The 18,953-nt window shown below is 40.6% G+C and overlaps 1 protein-coding gene across 1 annotated transcript; it reads left to right on the plus strand.

Moving 5' to 3' along the window:
• Positions 1–952: 952 nt before the first annotated feature.
• On the plus strand, positions 953–17,837 carry nptx2a (neuronal pentraxin 2a). The gene is made up of 5 exons (XM_042505711.1): positions 953–1,402; positions 5,346–5,592; positions 12,525–12,769; positions 16,116–16,295; positions 17,583–17,837. The coding sequence occupies exons 1-5, from the start codon at positions 953–955 to the stop codon at positions 17,808–17,810; spliced, it is 1,350 nt and encodes a 449-aa protein (XP_042361645.1). The 3' UTR covers positions 17,811–17,837.
• The last annotated feature ends 1,116 nt before the right edge of the window (positions 17,838–18,953 follow it).

An 18,953-nucleotide genomic window follows, 5' to 3' on the forward strand; every position in this document is an offset into this window, starting at 1 on the left:
GTGGACTTCAATTGGATTTACTAATCCTTAAAGTTTGACCTTAGACCAAATGTGCCTTATGGGAAGAGAGAAAAAATACACGTAATTCAACCAAATTCAGACTCTGAGGGGCACAGAGAGGGCAACAATCCCCTAATGCAGGACAGATGTTAAGTTATCAGTCATTACTCTGAATATCACACTGTTAAATCTTTGTTTGTTTGATGCCTTTTCACATCATTAGAAACGCCAAACAGAGCCTCCAGTCATTAGGAGGCTGCTAACAAAGGCAACAACTGCAAACTCTTTTAGAGAGCGAACTCTTGATGTGCCTCTTGTTTGACACCTTTAAGCCTCAGCATATTTAAACAGGTCATAAAAAGTCAATGAGACAGAGCCATTGCATGACTTGGATCCACTGGGATTGAGTGATGACGTAGGCTGAAGCTGAATAACCGGAGCGCACAGATGATGAGCGGAAGCGCCAGTGCGCACCTCGCCATAATAATCTGGCTGAGCAGCGTCGCTGTCTTTTCAGCACCACTCACTGACAATCCAACCAACCGGAGAGGAAAGACAGGCTCAACTCACTTCTCTGCAACCTTTTGTGGATTTTCTTTTATCAGTACAACTTTTTTTTCCAGTTAAGGAGCTATCAAATCCTGATTTTAATCTGCCGAGTTGCTGAAAGTAAGAATTCAGATTTGTTGGTGTGTTTTTCAAACAGGAGCGACCATGTGGGTAGTGGATGTATGATTTTATAATTTTTCACTGCGGATTGTGATTTATTTTTGGCCATGGTTGTATTATAAACTAAGTTTGGTCTTTTCGTGGCACTTCGGAGGTATAGAAAAATGTACGCAACCACTTGAATTAACGTGTTGAAATAAGTTAATTTGATTATTTTCCGCTCAGTAATTTAGGAGCCTTTGTTTTTCTTTAATACGTGGATTTGGCGCGTCAAACAGTCGGGATGCTGACTTTAGTAGTTGGACTTTTGTACCTGGTCAGTGGACGCACGGTGCGAAGCCAGGATGCTACAGGTAGCCGCTTCGTTTGTAACGCCATCCCCCCGGGCGCAGAGCCGGGCTGCGGTTACGGTCCCACGGGGAACCGCGTCCAGAGCAGCAGCCCCGTAGAGGACGAGCTGCGCAACACGATCATCCAGCTACGGGAGACCATCCTGCAGCAGAAGGAGACCATCGTGAGCCAGCAGGGGACCATCAAGGAGCTCAACTCCAAACTGGCGCGCTGCGAAGCGGCAGCCGACGAGTCGCCGCAGGGCAAGTCCCGGGGTCAGGGCTCCAGACGGAAGGAGTACGGGAAGAACACCATGGGAGACCTGCCCCGGGACCCCGGCGAGACCATAGACCAGCTGGGCAAGACCATGCAGAGTCTCAAGGGACGGCTGGAGAACTTGGAGGTAAGATGACACAAGCAGCTCGTGCGTAAAAGTGCCAGAAAATCACTTTTGTTTTCCGAACCAACATTATTAATTACTTCTGTTAATGATCAACAAAGCCATCTGCAGTGTATGTTGCTGTTATCAGAGCCACGCGCGCCTCAGCAACATCCTTAAGCCCTTTCACCAGTAATAAAGCATTGCACACACGTCTGATAATACTCCGCGCTGCAGGAGACCTCTCATGGGGGATCGTGAGATCAAAGGGTCACGTAATAGGCATGTCATATCAATACGTTTTTAATCATTAAAAGATAACTCTGATGGCGAAACCCGCTGCAGAAGAGTCATCAATAAGATATGAGCAACAAAAAATCTTGTCAAAGGTGTAATCACGCATGTGGTGCAGGGATTTGCAACGCAACCCTGAATAATTTATGACTACTGTGTGTGTGCGCGCGCCACATAATGTTTTATTTGCAGTCATGTGACGAGTAATTCACAGCAGCTGATGAAATTAATTCCCGCAGATTTCACCTGCATTACATGCTAAATGGTGTTCATATTCCCGTTGCCCTGGGAGCTTTATCTCAACACAGCCCCCCTTTTTCAGTCCCAGGAGACCTTTCTTCTGCTGTGTGCATTCACACCACAAGGCTCAGAGATCACAACTGATATCGAGGTCACCTATAGTGAAGCGCTTTGCATAGAGCAGGAGGGTTGTTGTAAACCCTGGCTTTATCTCTTATGTCATATTAACTGTGTAGAGCATTTTTCATCATCTGACAGCCCTGATGCAATAAACAATCACAATGCTGTTTATTTAAATTCAAGGTTATTTATACAATGTGCTGCATTGCCGAGCCATCTCCCTTCCCCCAATCTCCCCTCTCTCCTTGATTGGAAGCTTTAATACTCTGATCAAATCAAGAATATACTGCAGCTAAGAGGATACATATTATATTGCATTTTAATCACTTTTTTATCGATCTGCATCTGCATTAACATCATGATTATTGCAAGAGTGGTGTTGCTGATACACTGTAAAATCTGACAAGTTGAATTTACTTTTAAAAAATCGAAGAAACTGATTGCTTTGAGAAATGTAAGTAGCCTAAATATGACTTTTAATCTACTGATGTTTACTTTGTATCTAATTGTTACTTACTTAAAGTGGAAAGCAGTAAGTTTTCAACTTTTCAGATTCCCCTCATTAACTGTAACAGTAATGTCATGAACAGATCGACCTATAAAACAAGCAGCACAGTCCTCTTCCTGATCTTGTTTTGTGATGGCTGACGCACTTCCTTTTGTGCCATAAATCCATCCTTAATTTTTCCCGGGAGATCGTACAGAGGCAGGCAGAACTGAAAGCTACACTAATAGCAAACCAATTTTGCCACAGTTTCTTTCATTGTTCTGTAGCCGTTACATTGTGCAACCAACATTCAATTCAGAATAAACGTTTAAACAAAGAGGTTATCTCTGAAGGCTTTAAATGTAGTTATATTTACAGAATATTGTGAAGCTGTTGCAACTTAAAAATGACAAGTTTAATTAAATCAATCTTTCTGCATTTTAGCAACTTCAGTAGACCAAGTTATGCTATATATATATCTATATATCATACTTTTATTTCTTAAACATGTTCAGAAAAGCAAACTTACAGATCTCCTAACTTCATCATTGGCCAATTCCTCTTTGACATGATCAAGTAAAATTAGACTAACTTGCTTTACTGGAGTTGCTAATACCAACAACAAGGTAATTTCACTTGTCATTTTTAAGTTGCAACAACTTCAAAAAATTAGGTAAATGTAGCTACATTTCAATTAAGCTGAACACTCTGATATAGTGGAAACATAAATTAAGATTTGTAGTTATATTTACTTTCCTTTTTCAGGGCAATCTGTATCCAGGATTATTTTAAAATTTATGGAAATGCACTAGTGTAGCTCTTTTCTAGTCATTTTTGACCACTCAAAGTGCTTTTTATACTACGAGTCACATTCACCCATTCACACACACATTCATACAACGGTGGCCAAGGCTACCACACAAGGTGCCATCTGCGACTCACTTCTTTGACCATTCACACACACTCACACACTGATGGAACAGTCATCAGGAGCAATTTGGGGTTCAGTACCTTACTTCGACATGTTGACTGAAGTAGCCGGGGATTGAACCGCTAACATCACAATGAGAGGATGACCCGCTTTACCTCTGAGCCACAGAACAAGATCAACTTGTTAGATTTTACAGTGTAGCATATGGCTCCCTGGAGCAGGATCTTTCTCACTAATCACATCTGCATATCTCAACAGTTGCATATAAGGACTGCTGGTTTCAGCCTGTAGCAGCAGATTAATAAAGAATCGCTCATTTGAGCAGTTCAGATGTTTCCATTGTGTCAGGGAAGAGTAATCAAACTCTGTGAGTGGGTTACAAAGTGTGTGGATCCCAGGCAGCAGGACAGCCTGAACACAAGCTGATAGAACAGATCATCTGAGGGCATTTTTCTGCACGGTCAAAGCACCGACTGTGAGCGTGGGCTCGTGCAGTTGTTGTCCCCGTTTTTTGAAAACCATCTGCCATTGCGCCTGGTGTAAACTGAGACGTCACATGTGGCGCCTACCTTAAATACCCGGCCCAGCCATGGGTGTTTGGCAGGTCACCAATCAAAGTCCGCTGCAGGGACATGCTGTCTTCATTTTGATATTGCTCTAACAAAAATTGTGGCGGATGAAGTACCTTAAAGCTGTACGTAAATGTAATTTCATGATATTAAATGCACTTAAACATTGAAACTAAAAGTATAAGTAAATGTTTGTAATTTAGAAAAAAGGGCGAGCAGAGTATTAAGTTAATTTCTTCGTAACATATACCATCTTAAGACAGAGTGTACATCACATTTTAAGATAAACCAGGTCTTTTTTTCATAATTTAAAGGATTTAGAGAACAGAATCTATTTTTTTCTTCCCTCTCATTCCTACATTAGTCCGTACGTCATCAGTTCCTTCCCTATTTTGTATCAAGTGACTAAGATTCTTTGGGGAAATTTGGCAGAGTAAAAGTAAACGTTTTAATTGGCATGTAGTCAGGGGCGTGTCTAGGGAGTGGCCTAAAGTACATTTACTTTTATGGGTGCAGTTAGGTCTTAAACCTGAGAGGCAGTAATGTGCAAGAGTAATGTCAAGCCTAAATACAAATATATTTAATACAGCTGTTTAGTTTGTTCACACAGGTTTATTTATTTTAATTCTGTTGGCTCTCTATACTTGCTACTGTACTATTCACTTTTTTAGGAACAGTTACTTTAATAAAGTAAGGAGGCTTTATTTTACACTTGTGTGGTGTTACCCTGTTGTGTTATGATCGGTAGGTGTATTTATCTTTTAAACTAAACTATAAACAGGAATATAAGACACTGAAATGTTCGTAATTAAATTAGGTATGAGTAGTGGAGACAAAAATGGTAAATTAAAGCTATGCCGTCGCGTGCACCTGCAGCAGCACTCGTACTTAATGCTACCCCTGAATAAATCAGTGCCCAAATGGGCCTCCCCAGTTAAAAAAAAAAAAAAAAGTCTGGACACACCACTGAATGTAGTAGAGAAGAAGTGAAAGCTGACAGAAATATAAATACTCAGGTAAAGTATAAATATTCTTAAAAACTACGTGAGTACTGATTTTGTTACATTACACCACTGATCAAAATCCAATGGTGCTAAAAACCATACCAGGCCTAGAGTGTATAAAATCAGTACTGCAAATCCAGGTCTTTCTGGAGACTGAACGCTTGTTTGAGTACACCAGATTAACTGGATTAAATGTCTGTGTCATCGTTCGTCACTTCCCTCTCCCCCCACACATTATCTGTCTATCTATCTATGTATCCTCCATCCTTTCATCCTCTTTTCTGCTGCTATTCCCTGCATCCTGTCCCACTCGGCCTCCCAGCAGCAGAGTTTGCGTCTCCCCAGCACAAATGTGTCAGCAGGAGGCGTCTCGGCCCTGACTCCCCTGCCACCAGAGCTGCGGGAGCTGTTGCGGCAGCGTCTGGGGGAGCTGGAGACCCAGCTCCTCCGGAAGGTGGCCGAGCTGGAGGAGGAGAAGAGCCAGCTCTACAATGAAACAGCGGCCCACCGCCAACGCACTGAAAGCGCTCTGAATTCCCTCCTGGAGAGGATCACCGAGCTGGAGAAAAGTAAGCGATACAATGGGTGCTGTGAATTGTTGGCCAGATTTAAGGCCAGACTTTTTTTTTGTTTTTGTCTGCCAGATTTAGCACTAATTAGTCAATCCCTGTGCAAATTTCTGATGATGCAAGTAAAAACCTCACAACATAGCTGTTTTTTTTCTCAGAGCCATTCTCGGAGTAGCTCCTAGTCTTGAAAAATAAGGCTTGGAAAGCAACACTGAATGTTTAATTAGTTTAAGAAATATTGGAGAGATGTCCTCACTCCGGGGTATCACTTTGATGGTAGACGTCAGAATAACACAGCATATCTTTGCTGAAAGGAAAATTATTTCAGAAGATTATCTCACCGTTCACTGGACATTTCCTTCAGGCCGATGTCCCCGGAGACAAGTCGATTCAGTCAGTGGCTGTTGGAGGATAGAGGTTTTTAACCAAAGTTAATTGCTCACATTTAACCCCTTGAAACCTGAGCAAATTGGTCTGATTTCTAAACATTGAACTTAAAATAAAATTACCCCAAAAATTTGCATGAAATTAGTAAAATATCTGGAGAATTAACACACCAAAAAAGTAGAAAAATCCATTTAAAAAAATGCAATTACCTGAAAAAAAGCTCAAATAAATAATGAAATACATATATAATTATAATTATTACAATAATAAGTAGGGTTGTCAAACAATTCATTCTTAAAATAAGGATTAATCGCAGAATTTTAATAGTTAATCATGATTAATGGCAAAAAGCTGCATGGGAATAGCATTAAGTGGGCATGTCTGCAAAGGGGAGACTCTTGGGTACACATAAAACCCATTTTCATTCAGATATCTTAAAGGTCAGAGTTCAAGGGACCCCTGTAAAATGGCCATGCTGTCTTTCCATTGCCAAAAAGGATCCCAACTTTGGGCATTATTTAGCCCCCTTCCTGAGAGGGAAACATGACATTGGTGGTGACACTGGAAAACTCCGGTCTTCTAGTTTCACATAATATCAGTATCAGTGCTTTAGCTTTAAAACTCAGGTATAGCCTTTTAAAGATGAAAATCTCTTTATTTAATAATATTAATTCATTTAACGTGTTAGCACTGACAGCCCTAATAATCAGTTCCGGATACTTTTCCTTTTTTATTTATTTTTTATTTTTTTTTGGTTCATTTTTAATTTTCTAGTAATTCACTCTTCTTGTTCATGTCATTTTCTTGTCACCTTTTACGTTTTTTCTTTCTTTTTTCTTCAATTTGCAGGACATTTCTTGCCAAGTCGCTCACTATCTTTTTTCCATGTTTTCAAAAGAAACCAAATCAGTTTGTTTGTGAAAGACATCTGAATGCAGCACAAGAAAACTGATCTATTGATCCAGGTTTCAAAGGGTTAAAGGAGGTGGGCATGAAAGCACACCCACCTGTATAGTGCAATGAGCCAATACAATAGCCCAATGATAAATACTACTTTTGTGAGCCTTATTAACTACAATTTACATCAAGACGGTGCCAGAAAAGTGTTGATTCAGTTCTACAGTGATGTTCGATGCTTTGTGGTGTTGTTTTGTCAGCTGGAAATGTGAATCTTTTTCTACTGGCGTGAGCCATACAATGAATTTGTATGCTATGGTTGTCTCCCTGCTCTGGGATTACAGTGTAGAATACAGGGAGAAGCTCCAGCACCCCGTGATCCTGAGAAGTTTGAGCTTGTAGAGACGCAGTATGAATGAGGAGCTCACAGGTAGTGGCAGAGACACATTTTTTATTTACAAGTGCAATGCCTGTTCAAAATGTGCCTGTTCGGAACGGATCTTGCACGACCTCTGCCAAATTTGCTTCCTCTAGTAATGCTAGAGTATAAGTGGCATTTAGCTATTAGCTAGCTATTTGGGACTAGGTTTTATCTGGAAACAAAAGCATTAATTTCTTAAGTTACATTACAAGCCCTCAGGAAGTGCACCGGGCTTTTAAGCCACTTTGATATCGTGGCCAAACCATGTAAGTACAACTTCTGTTATGTGAAAGCCCCAAGGAAGTGCAAAAGGCTCTGATAAAAATGTTACATAGGGGCCAAAATTGGAATTACACCATCTGGGTTGATCACGTGATGCCCACTGGCCCCTAAACACTTTTCCCTGTTGACTTACATTGGGAAAGAGACATCTGTAAATCAGTAAATCATTTTTTGTGAGTGTCAAACCCCCATGAGACACTTCATTTCACTATTAAGATTTAAGCCATCCAGTGTTGATTACATTTGGAAAGTCTAAAAGAGCCACAAGATTAAATTTTTTAGACCGCCATCCAAGCAAGTGAAGTGCTAAACCGAAAGTCAGCCGCTCTGCTGGCAGAAGTTACCCGCTTGAGCACACTTGGCGGCGCTCAACTGCCTTCAGTCTCTAGTGCGCAGTAGATCCAGGTATTCAACACTGATTCTACACTCAGGAAAAGAGATTTTTTTTTGCTTTACGTGCCAATGAGCAGCGCTCATAGGAATTAATGGCGCCCCGCCCCCATGGCTGTTTCCAGACTTCCCATAATACATCCACGGTCAAGTGATGGAACTGACCTATCTCTGAGACTCGCCTCCTTTGCTCGCTTAGACAAACAATCGACACACTATCTAAACTAACAATGGTGTTTGTCAGTGTCAAAGACATATCCAAAGATGCTTTACAGAGCTTTTGGGGACAAAAGCTCCTTATTTCACACAGAAGCCATTAAAAGGGTCTCCTTGGTGTTAGCATTAGCCAGCCTTTGCTTTCTCTGTAACGTTACAGCTAAGTTAATGGTTTTCAGTATGGTGGACTTTAACTACAACTTTTTACTAAAGTTAACAATGATGTCTGATCGTCAAAGAACAAAAATACTAAGACAACGTTAAATAGATGACGTGATCAGCTACGAAGCTGAAGTTGGCCATAACGTTAGCAGCTATTAGTTAACTTAAGCTAACGTCACGAGCAAAGTTTGCTGCAAGGTGACGCTATACACGATGTTTCCGATTTAATATGAAGTCATATATACTTGTCACTTTTCAGCAAATGTTCCTAACACCATGTTGCCTTACCTTAAAACAAACGTAGACATCCTTGTTTGCTTTTCTTCTTTTCTTTGAGCTGCCACACGATCCGATTAATCCAAAGGAGACACTAATGTGAGGTTTAGGTGTAGCCACACTCTGTTGCACTTCACCGCGGCTGGCTGGTCCAAATAACTCCTTCGACTCCACGTTGTGTTGAAAATGATGAACAGGAAGCTCTCTTCGTAAAGCCGCCATTTATTTCTGAACAGAAACAGGATATATTCGTCAGTCACACACAGACTCTGAGTAAATAACAGGTTTATTTAGCATAGAGGCTAACTCCCTAGCTTAGCAAGTGCATTGTGGTGTTGTTTGAATATTTTAGCACTTAAAAAGCACAGCGACCCACTCGTAACTCTCCTCATGAACATTTCCCTAAATGACAGTGCACATAATGTCCATACAGTGGACATACAGGCATTAAGACACAATATTTGTACATAGTGCTGCGCTCTGTAAGTCACCTCGGGCACGTCCCCGTTAATTGGCAACATTTAAACACAGCCATACATCAACTATCTCTAATAGCGTGATTGTGCCAACAAATCAAAAAAAATAAACATCATATCATGGCAGTTATAGCAAGTGGAATTACATACTATTTAATCACTGTTACATAGAGAACGGGATAAAAGTACACTTCAGCCTCTCAGGACACCTTGTATAAATGTTGCATTTACCCCATGCACATTGTTTGACCATTTCTTTAAGTTATAACTGCATACATTTAAATAAAACCACAGGAAAATCAAGTTTGTGATGCTTTTCATGAAGGTTTATGAGCAGTATGTCCAAATGCATTGTATAGCTGCACAAAATGTGACTGGCTCGTGGAGTTCGAGGGCGGCTTAGCAATAGGTCAATGTAGCCCAAAAAGACTTTTTCCCATTGACTAACATTATGAAAGACACATCTGTAAACGACTGGATTCCTTTTTTTTATGCTTTTATTTGATGTCCTGGTGTTCGTTATTACATCCACTGACAAAGCTGCAATATGTGACAACTTGGGATGAGAACATGTTTGCACTAACAATCAATATGCCCTTAAGATCTCAAGAGCTCCCACTTGATGCTGCACTTCTGATATTCTTTGTTTCTCTTCTTTGAGGGTCGAAGTGTTTCGACGGGTACTGTATGGACAAAGCCTGGCCATTTTGTGAACGTTTTATTCAGTTACAGTTGGATTATATAGACAGAAAAATGGTGGTTTAAACAGTAGCTAAGCCTTAAATGCTCTCCTCATCACAGATAAAACTGTGGTTCAATCTCTTTGAAATATGCAACATGTTTCCTTGGTGCAAACCCACTGCAAAGTAGAGTGTGTGTGTGTGTGTGTGTGTGTGTGTGTGTGTGTGTGTGTGTGTGTGTGTGGTTTTCACAACTCCTTTCCTCTTGCTTTATTATCATTTTCTCTTTAAATATTCAGTACGGTCCTCTCTCTCTCTGTCAGTCTGTCTTTCTTAATCATGCATGATCCATGTTTACTCCATTTCTTGTTCTTTTCTTTTATTCAGTGTCTTTTGAATATTACAACTCTTGTAATCTTTCCTTAACTGACCAACAGCCACATCATTCATAAGCTGTGATGCATTTGGCCTCAACTGACCCAGTATGAGACTAAACTGAAGTACTAAAATGGAAGCCAGAAAATAATAATCATAGAAAGTTTTGAATTTTTAGCAATGCTAGCAGTTTGACTCCAGGAATGGCACTATCTGTCTGCCCATTCATTAGTCAGTCCACCATTTTTGATCCACATTGAACTATCTGTCTATCTAACTATCTATTGAATGGATCAATATGGCATCAGCTAGAGATACTCAAGTTCCCCAGAGGAAAAAATGCAATGGTTTATGGGATTTTCAATTGGACTTTTTGCAGAAAATATACTCTGTGGCAAACAAATGTTTATAATTCATACACATTTTGTTCAGTAAGAAAATCTTCACCACTTTCAGGAGCCTAAATGCAATCACCAGAACCAAAAAGCTACTGTTAGGCTACAAACAAACTACATCATGGTCACATGATTTAACATCGTCACCACAACAAAGCTGTAAAGCCGTGTTCGGAGCGGCTCAATGTGATGACAATCTGTAGTTTCATTTAGCCACTTGTTAACAACTTCCTTTATACATAAAAGCCTAAAAGTTCACAAGTCGGGTATTTACCAATGTATTTTATGTCATCAAACACAACATGAAAGGCTCTTTAGCTTGTGTTAACCACAGACCTTATTTTGGGCTTCTAACCAAAAACCCATTATAAAAACCATTGACTTGAGGGAACCGGAGGTGCTGAAATGCCAACAGGTTTCTGGGTTTAGGACTCATTACTGGGGCACTCTATACCTGCAAAACTATTGACATTCCCATCAACTGTAAACTGTACTTTGTGTTTTGGCCTATTAGCAACTAAGATGGTGAGCATTAAACATTATACCTGCTAAACATCGACATGCTGGCATTGTGAATATGTCAGCATTTAGCTGAAATCAGTGCTGTGCCAGAACAAAGTCTTGCAGAAGTTTGGCTGACTCCAGTCTTGGTGTGTCCTGGGACCACGTTTGGCATATTGTTTTTTTATCTCGCAGATGGTAGACCAGTTGACAGAATTTCTCACATAAACCAGCATGCAGTTAAAAAAAATCAGTTTTCTCGCTGATGTGAGAAGCAGCTGGTCGATCTTTACCATCACCCTATTTAATTTGCTTTATATGTTTACATTGCACAGGAAAATGGTGCAAAAAAGAACCCAATAGTGGTTCTTTCGCAGTCATAGAGGGACTTATAGCATTATATTATTTTTTTAATTTTTGAGCCTGGAGGCCCATGAATGATGTCAGATAATAATTTAATAAATGAGTCAGCATATTTCTAAATTAAACTTGTACTTATAAAATGAGTGACTGTTAATAATTTCTTATGAAAAATTGGCTTAAAAGATTCAGAATCCTGTACTTAATACTTAGTGAGAAACACAATATTTTACCGTTTCAAACTTGGAATTTTTCTGCGTGCAGGGGGGTGAAAAGGTTAAGAACCACTGCTTTAATGTGTTATACTCTGGAATTACAGGGTATTTCAATATTTGTATTCTTTACCTTCTAAATTAAATGAAACTAAGATGAAAAAAGAACAGTAGAGAGGCTAAACAGCTCAGTCTGTATGATTTATCTAGTGGTGAGGATGGTGAGGCTGCAGAACTATGTGCCAAGCGTACATGAGAACCACAGTGGCAAAAAACGCGAAAATGAAAATGACCCTCACAAGAGGCAGATTTGATTTGCCCATTCAGAGCTACAATAGAAACAACTTATCGGACTCCATGCAGGAGTATCCTCTTCATGTGTGGATAGAAACAACTCTTTCTAAGGTAACAAAAAACAAAACCATTCTTATTTTCAAGAGATCGTAAATCAATGTAAACATAGTTATGAATACTGGATACCCTTTCTGCCCCCAGGTGCCCCTAAATCAGACACACTGGAAAACCTTGAAAATTGAAAGGTTGTCTACTGGTTCTCCAACTTAGTTCACTTTAGTTTACTGGGGAAAGAACTAGTCAAGAACCTCTAAAGAACCATACAGGGGCCTAAAAAGTTCTTTGTGTGGCAGCGGTGCTGTGTAGCACCACAAAGCGCCAAAGAAGTGCTAAGGAGCTTACATTTTTGTCTGTGTGCATGTGTCATGTGATCTCCATCTTCAGTCTTGTCTTTCTCGTGTCAAATTTAATCGCCCTTTTACATCTTTATTGGTGTCAATATCTGCAGACACTTCCTGTTACAGTCTTCAGCATCATCAGTAGAAGAAGACTCGGCGCCAAAGTTAACTTTAAACATATAACCACATGTAACCATTGTCCATCAACAGGTAACAACGCCTTCAAGTCACCTGAGGATTTCAAGGTGTCCCTCCCTCTCCGCACTAACTACCTGTATGGACGCATAAAGAAGAGTCTCCCAGAGATGTACGCCTTCACCGTGTGCATGTGGCTCAAGTCCAGCGCCAGTCCCGGCATCGGAACTCCGTTCTCTTACGGCGTGCCGGGCCAAGCCAATGAGATAGTCCTCATCGAATGGGGGAACAACCCCATTGAGCTGCTAGTTAATGATAAGGTAAGGTCCATAATCGCAAACTATTTCTTTATAGTATTTTTTGATGGAAAGGAGACCAATGATGTTTCCACTCTGCCCTGATTTTCTGAAGATGTATTCAGAAGCTCAGCTTCATTCATTACTCGCCTGGCAGCGCTGTAACGATGGTCGTAAAAGTAGATCAGCAATGACACTAATTAAATGCAAAGAACGCATGTGGGCCCGCTCTGAGGTGTGAAACAGGCAGTTAGCTACTGTATGCACATGTGTGCGCAATCAGCTGAGAGGAGATTCACTGACCATCAGCACTGAATATTTAATTCTGCACCTTATAAACATTTCATATCATTGACCCACATTCAACACACACCCAAGAATAACAGAAATTCATTAGAGAACTTTATGCTGCCATGTGTGCTCATTTGAAGGCCCCGTCTTCTTTACTCTCTGGAGACGCTATAGTGTTGGTACACAGTCACATACTGTGAAAGTTCAGCCAACAAATGGGATTTCAATTAACACCATGGAAAAAGTGTTAGAAACATACATGAATATTTGATGGTGTTTAGCCTTGAGAGGGAAAAAAAATGTAATTGTCATGTTGACGCTGTGATAACGGAGTTTCCTTGTGGTATAGCTGCTTCTGCAGCAATGCTGTGTTGGATTTTGGGAGATTTTTTTGTTAAAGGTTCCCACAATGGAGAGGATTTTTTTTTTTTTTTCACCCCACTGCCTTGTTTACGTTGGGCGTTATTGGCACAGGCAGGTCTCCTCACAGCTTTCCCTTCACCATGCATTATACATGTGTTCAAGTCAGACAGATGAGAGAAAGATGGTGGGAGAAAGGGATGAGAGTATGGGAGAAAAAAAGAGGGGTAGGAAATAGAAAAGCTGCAGAGCTTTGGAGGCGACATGAGTGCTGAGGAGAGGGGGGGGGGGGGGGGTGAAAGATCAGAAGATGCAAGAAAAAAAGGAAGTTTTAATGTAACCGAGCGAGAAAGCAAAAGAGAGCAAGATGGAGGAGAGTGAGACAAGACTAGTGAATATGATTACCGTATGTGCAGCAGCACATCCATGTGTTGAACTTGTTCGCAGTGATAACAGGGTCCACTGGGGCACATTGTTTATGCCGTTCATTTGGCTGCATACTGAGAGGGAAGTAGAAAGCTGCCTCCTCGACAGTATTAAAAAGTGCAACGTTGTCTGTATTTTGTATTTGTGGGTGGCTATGCAGAGAGGGAGTCTTAACTATTAATTAAAAAAAAAAAGATCTTCATCATAGTCAGTCTCTTTATTCAGAGAGATTGTCAATATCTCGTGATTTTTTTTCTCTAACATTCAAATCAAGCAAAACATGCTTGTGGCGTATCTGTTTTCCAGTCAAATGCGGCTGCCAGGAGTTTAATCTGTAATGGATTCAGCTGGTCTTGTACAACATTAAAACTAAGTTCTTTTGGCAAGTGTGCATGTGTAATCTGATGCTTACTGTATAAATCTGCTGTTATCTGGAGGAGGGTTTTCAAACTAAAGGCAAGGTGATTATTTATTTTAAACTTTGGCCAACACTGTCTTGTATGTAGGAGATGAACTTAGTTTTTGGCCAACATTGCCCACCCTGTTTTTTTAACCTTGCTTCCATGGCCTTCCCACTCTCAAACCAGCTCAATGAAGCCTCAAGTTTTGCTCATATGTATGAGATATCTTGTACGTCTTGTAATAATCATAGGTTTTGGCCAGCATTGCCCTAAAAAAAAAGCAGGGCTACCATATACAAAAGCCCCTATCAAGCCTTATGGTTTCTCACATGTCTAGGATAATATCTTGCATGTAGGAGATAATTTCTTTATATAGGAAATAAACTTGGCCACCATTGCCCAAAAAACAAAAAAAAAATAAATAGAATAAAAACAAAATCGACTTACTTCTCAGGGCTTCCATAGACTTCTTATTCTCAAAACAACCCTAATTAAGCTTTGAATTTGATTTAGTATGAATGCTATATCTTGTATGCAGGAGATAAACTTAGGTATTGGCTACCGCTGCCAAAAATAAAATCACCTTGTTTCTCAGGACTTCCATAGCCTTATCACTCTAAAAGTACATCGCATACATGAGATAGTATCTTATAGGAGTTAATATCTTTGACCTAGGAGAGGAACCTTGCCTCTCGGAGCGAAGTATTTTGGATTATACAGAATTTTCTTAACATTCAGCATTCAGGTGGTCAATGTGCTTTTCTGTTACACCATTTTTTACAACACCATTTACTCTTTCGGCTAAAAGCAGATTTAACCTTCTAAAACATTTTACATTTATTGGCAGTTATTTACAGCTTTTTGGAGCTGAATAAGGAAAACATCCCTTGAAACAGGAGTAAAACACAGCAGACATTTTGACATTTTACAGCAGGAGATTCATAGATGTACTTTCCAAATCTGCATGACATTCAGGCACCAGATATTGTACATGTTGGCATACAAAACCAAAGTTACACCTGCCTGTGCTTTTCCTGCTATGACAAATTAAACAGTCTAACTCTGAAAAGGCTTATAGGAAAATAATAATTTCTTCTAACTGTAAAATTGCCCCTTTTATGTTTTGAGAATGAGATCATTTGTAGTCATTCAAATGAAGATGAATGAGTCATGTATTCATAATGAATGCCCTGTGGGCAGGGTGTTTTAATATTAAGCTCTTTGTGTACTAAACATCACGGCTGTCACATTTGAAGTATGGCAGAATATTTGACAAGAATTAATTTTTCATTTCATAATCCTTTAACAGTCAGCGAGGCTCAGACTATGAGACTTTATAATAATACAGCTTGTGTATACTGTAGTCCCAGTAGCATTAAGATGCCACCTGGTATTCTTTACCAGGTCAATTGACTCTATAATATTTTCAGTGGCTCTTTCCATCTCTCCAGGTGTACATCCTGCAATCAGATACGAGCATGAAGTCATTCTGTAGGCTCTTGAGAAAAAGCCTAATGAGTTACACATTCATAATCTCATGTGTTGTGCTGTATCCTCAGAGGGCTATGATGTCATAGGTTGGTAAAATAACCAGTTGTTTTTCTTTGATCTACGAACAAAGCGCGAAAGCATAAGAGGACACTGTTTTGCTGTTAGCTACCCGACTGCTTTGAAGGATGCTCAATCCCTTGATGTCACCTAGGTAATCTAAATTTTGTATGTCGCACCGACTCATCAGGAGAATTCTCTGCAGAGGGATGTCTCTTTGAAGCCTTAACCCTTCTAATTGCTGTCCTTGTTTCTAACGTGCTGCAATTAATCTCCAATCTCTCTCAGCCTATCTTCCCTGCTCTTTAACCGTCCTTGCTGGCTCACCTTTCGCCCTAAACCAGGTAGCCCAGCTCCCTCTGTCAGTGAGCGATGGGCGCTGGCACCACATCTGCATCACCTGGACGACCAGAGACGGCTTCTGGGAGGCTTACCAGGATGGCGAGCGTCTAGGCACCGGGGACAACCTGGCCCCCTGGCACCCAATTAAACCTGGAGGGGTGATCATCCTGGGCCAGGAGCAGGTGAGAGCAGTAGGGAAGCTTAGGTGGTAAAGAACAGGTGTGTGCGCATGCATGTGTGTGTGTGTGTGTGTGTGTGTGTGTTCTTCCTTGTGTCGGTAAGATCCCTGAGTGTATTCTCCCCCCGAGTTCAATGCCGGAGGTGCAGCGCAGGGAGCAGGAGAGGGAAGGCAGGGAGGCTCTTCTCACGCTATCACGGCCCTTTCAGTATTACCTCATTCGTCTACCTTTAAACTGCACCTTAACACCCTTGGGAGCTACATTAGCGGGCACTGGTGGAATGTAATTAAGTAAATTCATACAAGTACTTTACTATGTATTGATTTGAGGTACTTGTACTTTACCTGAGTATTTTCTTTTCATGCCACTTAATGCTTTTACTACATTTCAGAGGGGAATGTTGTATTTTTTTTACTTCACTACACTTTAGTTACTTTACAAATTAAGATTTTTGCATAAAAACATAATGGCAGTTTATAAAATATGTTTTTTTTTATTTTTGTTATTAAATTATTAAACAGTTTATACAAGTACAGCTGCAACAATATGTTCATTAATCAATCAGTTGATCGACAGAAAACTGTTTGCCAACTATTTTGATAAATTTTGGGGCTTTGGGTTGTCAAGTTTTTTGGGTGTTTTTTATTTGAGTTTTTTTAAAATAATTTTGAGTTTTTTTTATATTTTTTGTCATTTTTTAAACAATTTTGAGGGTCTGGATGATTTTTATATACAATTTTGTGGGTTTTTTTCGTAGTTTTTTTTTAAATAAATTTGAGTTTATTGGTTGTATTATTTGTTTTTAAAAATGTTTCTGCATAGGGTACTTTTATTTTTAACACTTAAAGGTATATTTTCTTGATTATACTTACCATTTTCAATGCAGGACTGTTACTTAACAGTATCTTCACAGGGTGGCATTAGTACTATTACTTAAATAAAGGATCAGAATACTTTGCCAATTCTGGCAGTTGGCTTCTTGACTGCAGCATGTATATACTTGAGAAAGGTACAGTGACGTCTGAATAATATCCTCAGAGAGCTGTTAGCTCATATTGCATTACTGTGAAGCCGGGGGAGTGCTGTCTTTCACACAAGGTGAGATTGCTGCATATTGCACCGTGCTGGAGATTGCGCAACACTTAGATATTTAAAGTGGCAGTGCACAGAAAAATATTCACAGCTGTTTGGCAGTTTGATGAAAATCAAAGAGAATTGATTCATTTTAATTGAAGTCTGTTTACATTTCCCTCAGAAGTTAAACTCTCATCTCCTGTTTTTCCTGTAAAGGACATAGTCGGAGGCCGTTTCGACGCCACCCAGGCCTTTGTGGGCGAGCTGAGCCAGTTCAACATGTGGGACCGAGTACTGCGGCCCGTGGACATCATGGGTCTGGCCAACTGCTCAGCATACATGCCAGGCAACGTGGTCCCTTGGATTGATGCGAATGTGGAAGTGTTTGGTGGTGCGAGTAAAGCCGCTCTGGAGATCTGTGAAGATCGCGCTTTTGATTCCTAAAGGATCTGATGTGAGGAGATTCATTACCGCTGAAGGGATTCGAGGAGCCAAGTATTCTGACTGTTTGTTGCTTCAGTCAAATCCATAAGAAAAGGGTACCAGTGCAACATTTTTACATATTTATATGGTATGACTGCGCAGTCTCCAAGACTCAACACCTGTTGATGTGTCCATCACAATGCGAGGACATTACAGGAGACTTCAAATTAGTGTTCTCATCTGAAGAAGATATGCCGTTGCATCAGTCCACTGTAATGATATGACCTACTGTCACTCTGTGCTTTCTCTTCAGTAGATCAGCTTTCATTTGACTCCTCTTTGAAAACAGCTCTTTTCGGGTGCATTCCTTATACTGACAATGCTGCACTGTATTCGTAGTGATTGTGAGCTCAAACAGGCTTTGATGTGCTGCGGAGCACTATTCCTGAGTTACATGATAGTGCGCTACATGCTGCGAGATTCCTCACTGTTTGAAGAGAGATGAGGCGCTGAACCAGAAAGCGCAGAGAAATGAGGTGGATGCTCGCAAGTTCAAAGTGGACAACCCTCGCTGTTGATTATTTTGGAAAACATGGCAGAATGTCTAAATATTATGCATGAGCCCCAGCAGTGAATGAAAGAAGTGACAGTGCATGCTTTCTGTCAATAGACGGCTTGTGCGAGCAGTGCGTCCAAACAAGCCGACGCAGCTACTGGCAGCGTTATGTAAGAGAGTGTGTGTGTCTGTGTGTGTGTGTTCCTGCGCGTATGGCTTGTCTTGCGTGTAAAATGACCAGAGATTATGAGGGAGGGAGGACATTTTCATTCTTGTAAATCTATGCTTAATACCTCTCTGCCCCTTGAGCAGCTGCCATATCCCAAACAGCTTTATGGATGGGCTGGCTCTGCTCAGGTTAATAGCGATGTCGGACAGCTGCCCAGGACTGGCGTATCGACAGAGCTGTGGACGCCTGCCGAGTGCCCTGCGAGGGCAGGGACTGGGCTTGACCCTCAAGGACGATCCTTAATTCCTCATCTGGGTAGTAATTATCTGTGTTCATGAATGAGTGAGGCGGGGAGCAGCCACCGGTCCGCTGCTGTTTCTCAAAGCTAAGCGCATCATAATCGATCAAATCTGAAGATGTAGAAAGGATGTCAAACAAG

The sequence above is a fragment of the Plectropomus leopardus genome, chromosome 17 (assembly GCF_008729295.1).
Source record: "Plectropomus leopardus isolate mb chromosome 17, YSFRI_Pleo_2.0, whole genome shotgun sequence".
Taxonomy (NCBI): Eukaryota; Metazoa; Chordata; class Actinopteri; order Perciformes; family Serranidae; genus Plectropomus; species Plectropomus leopardus.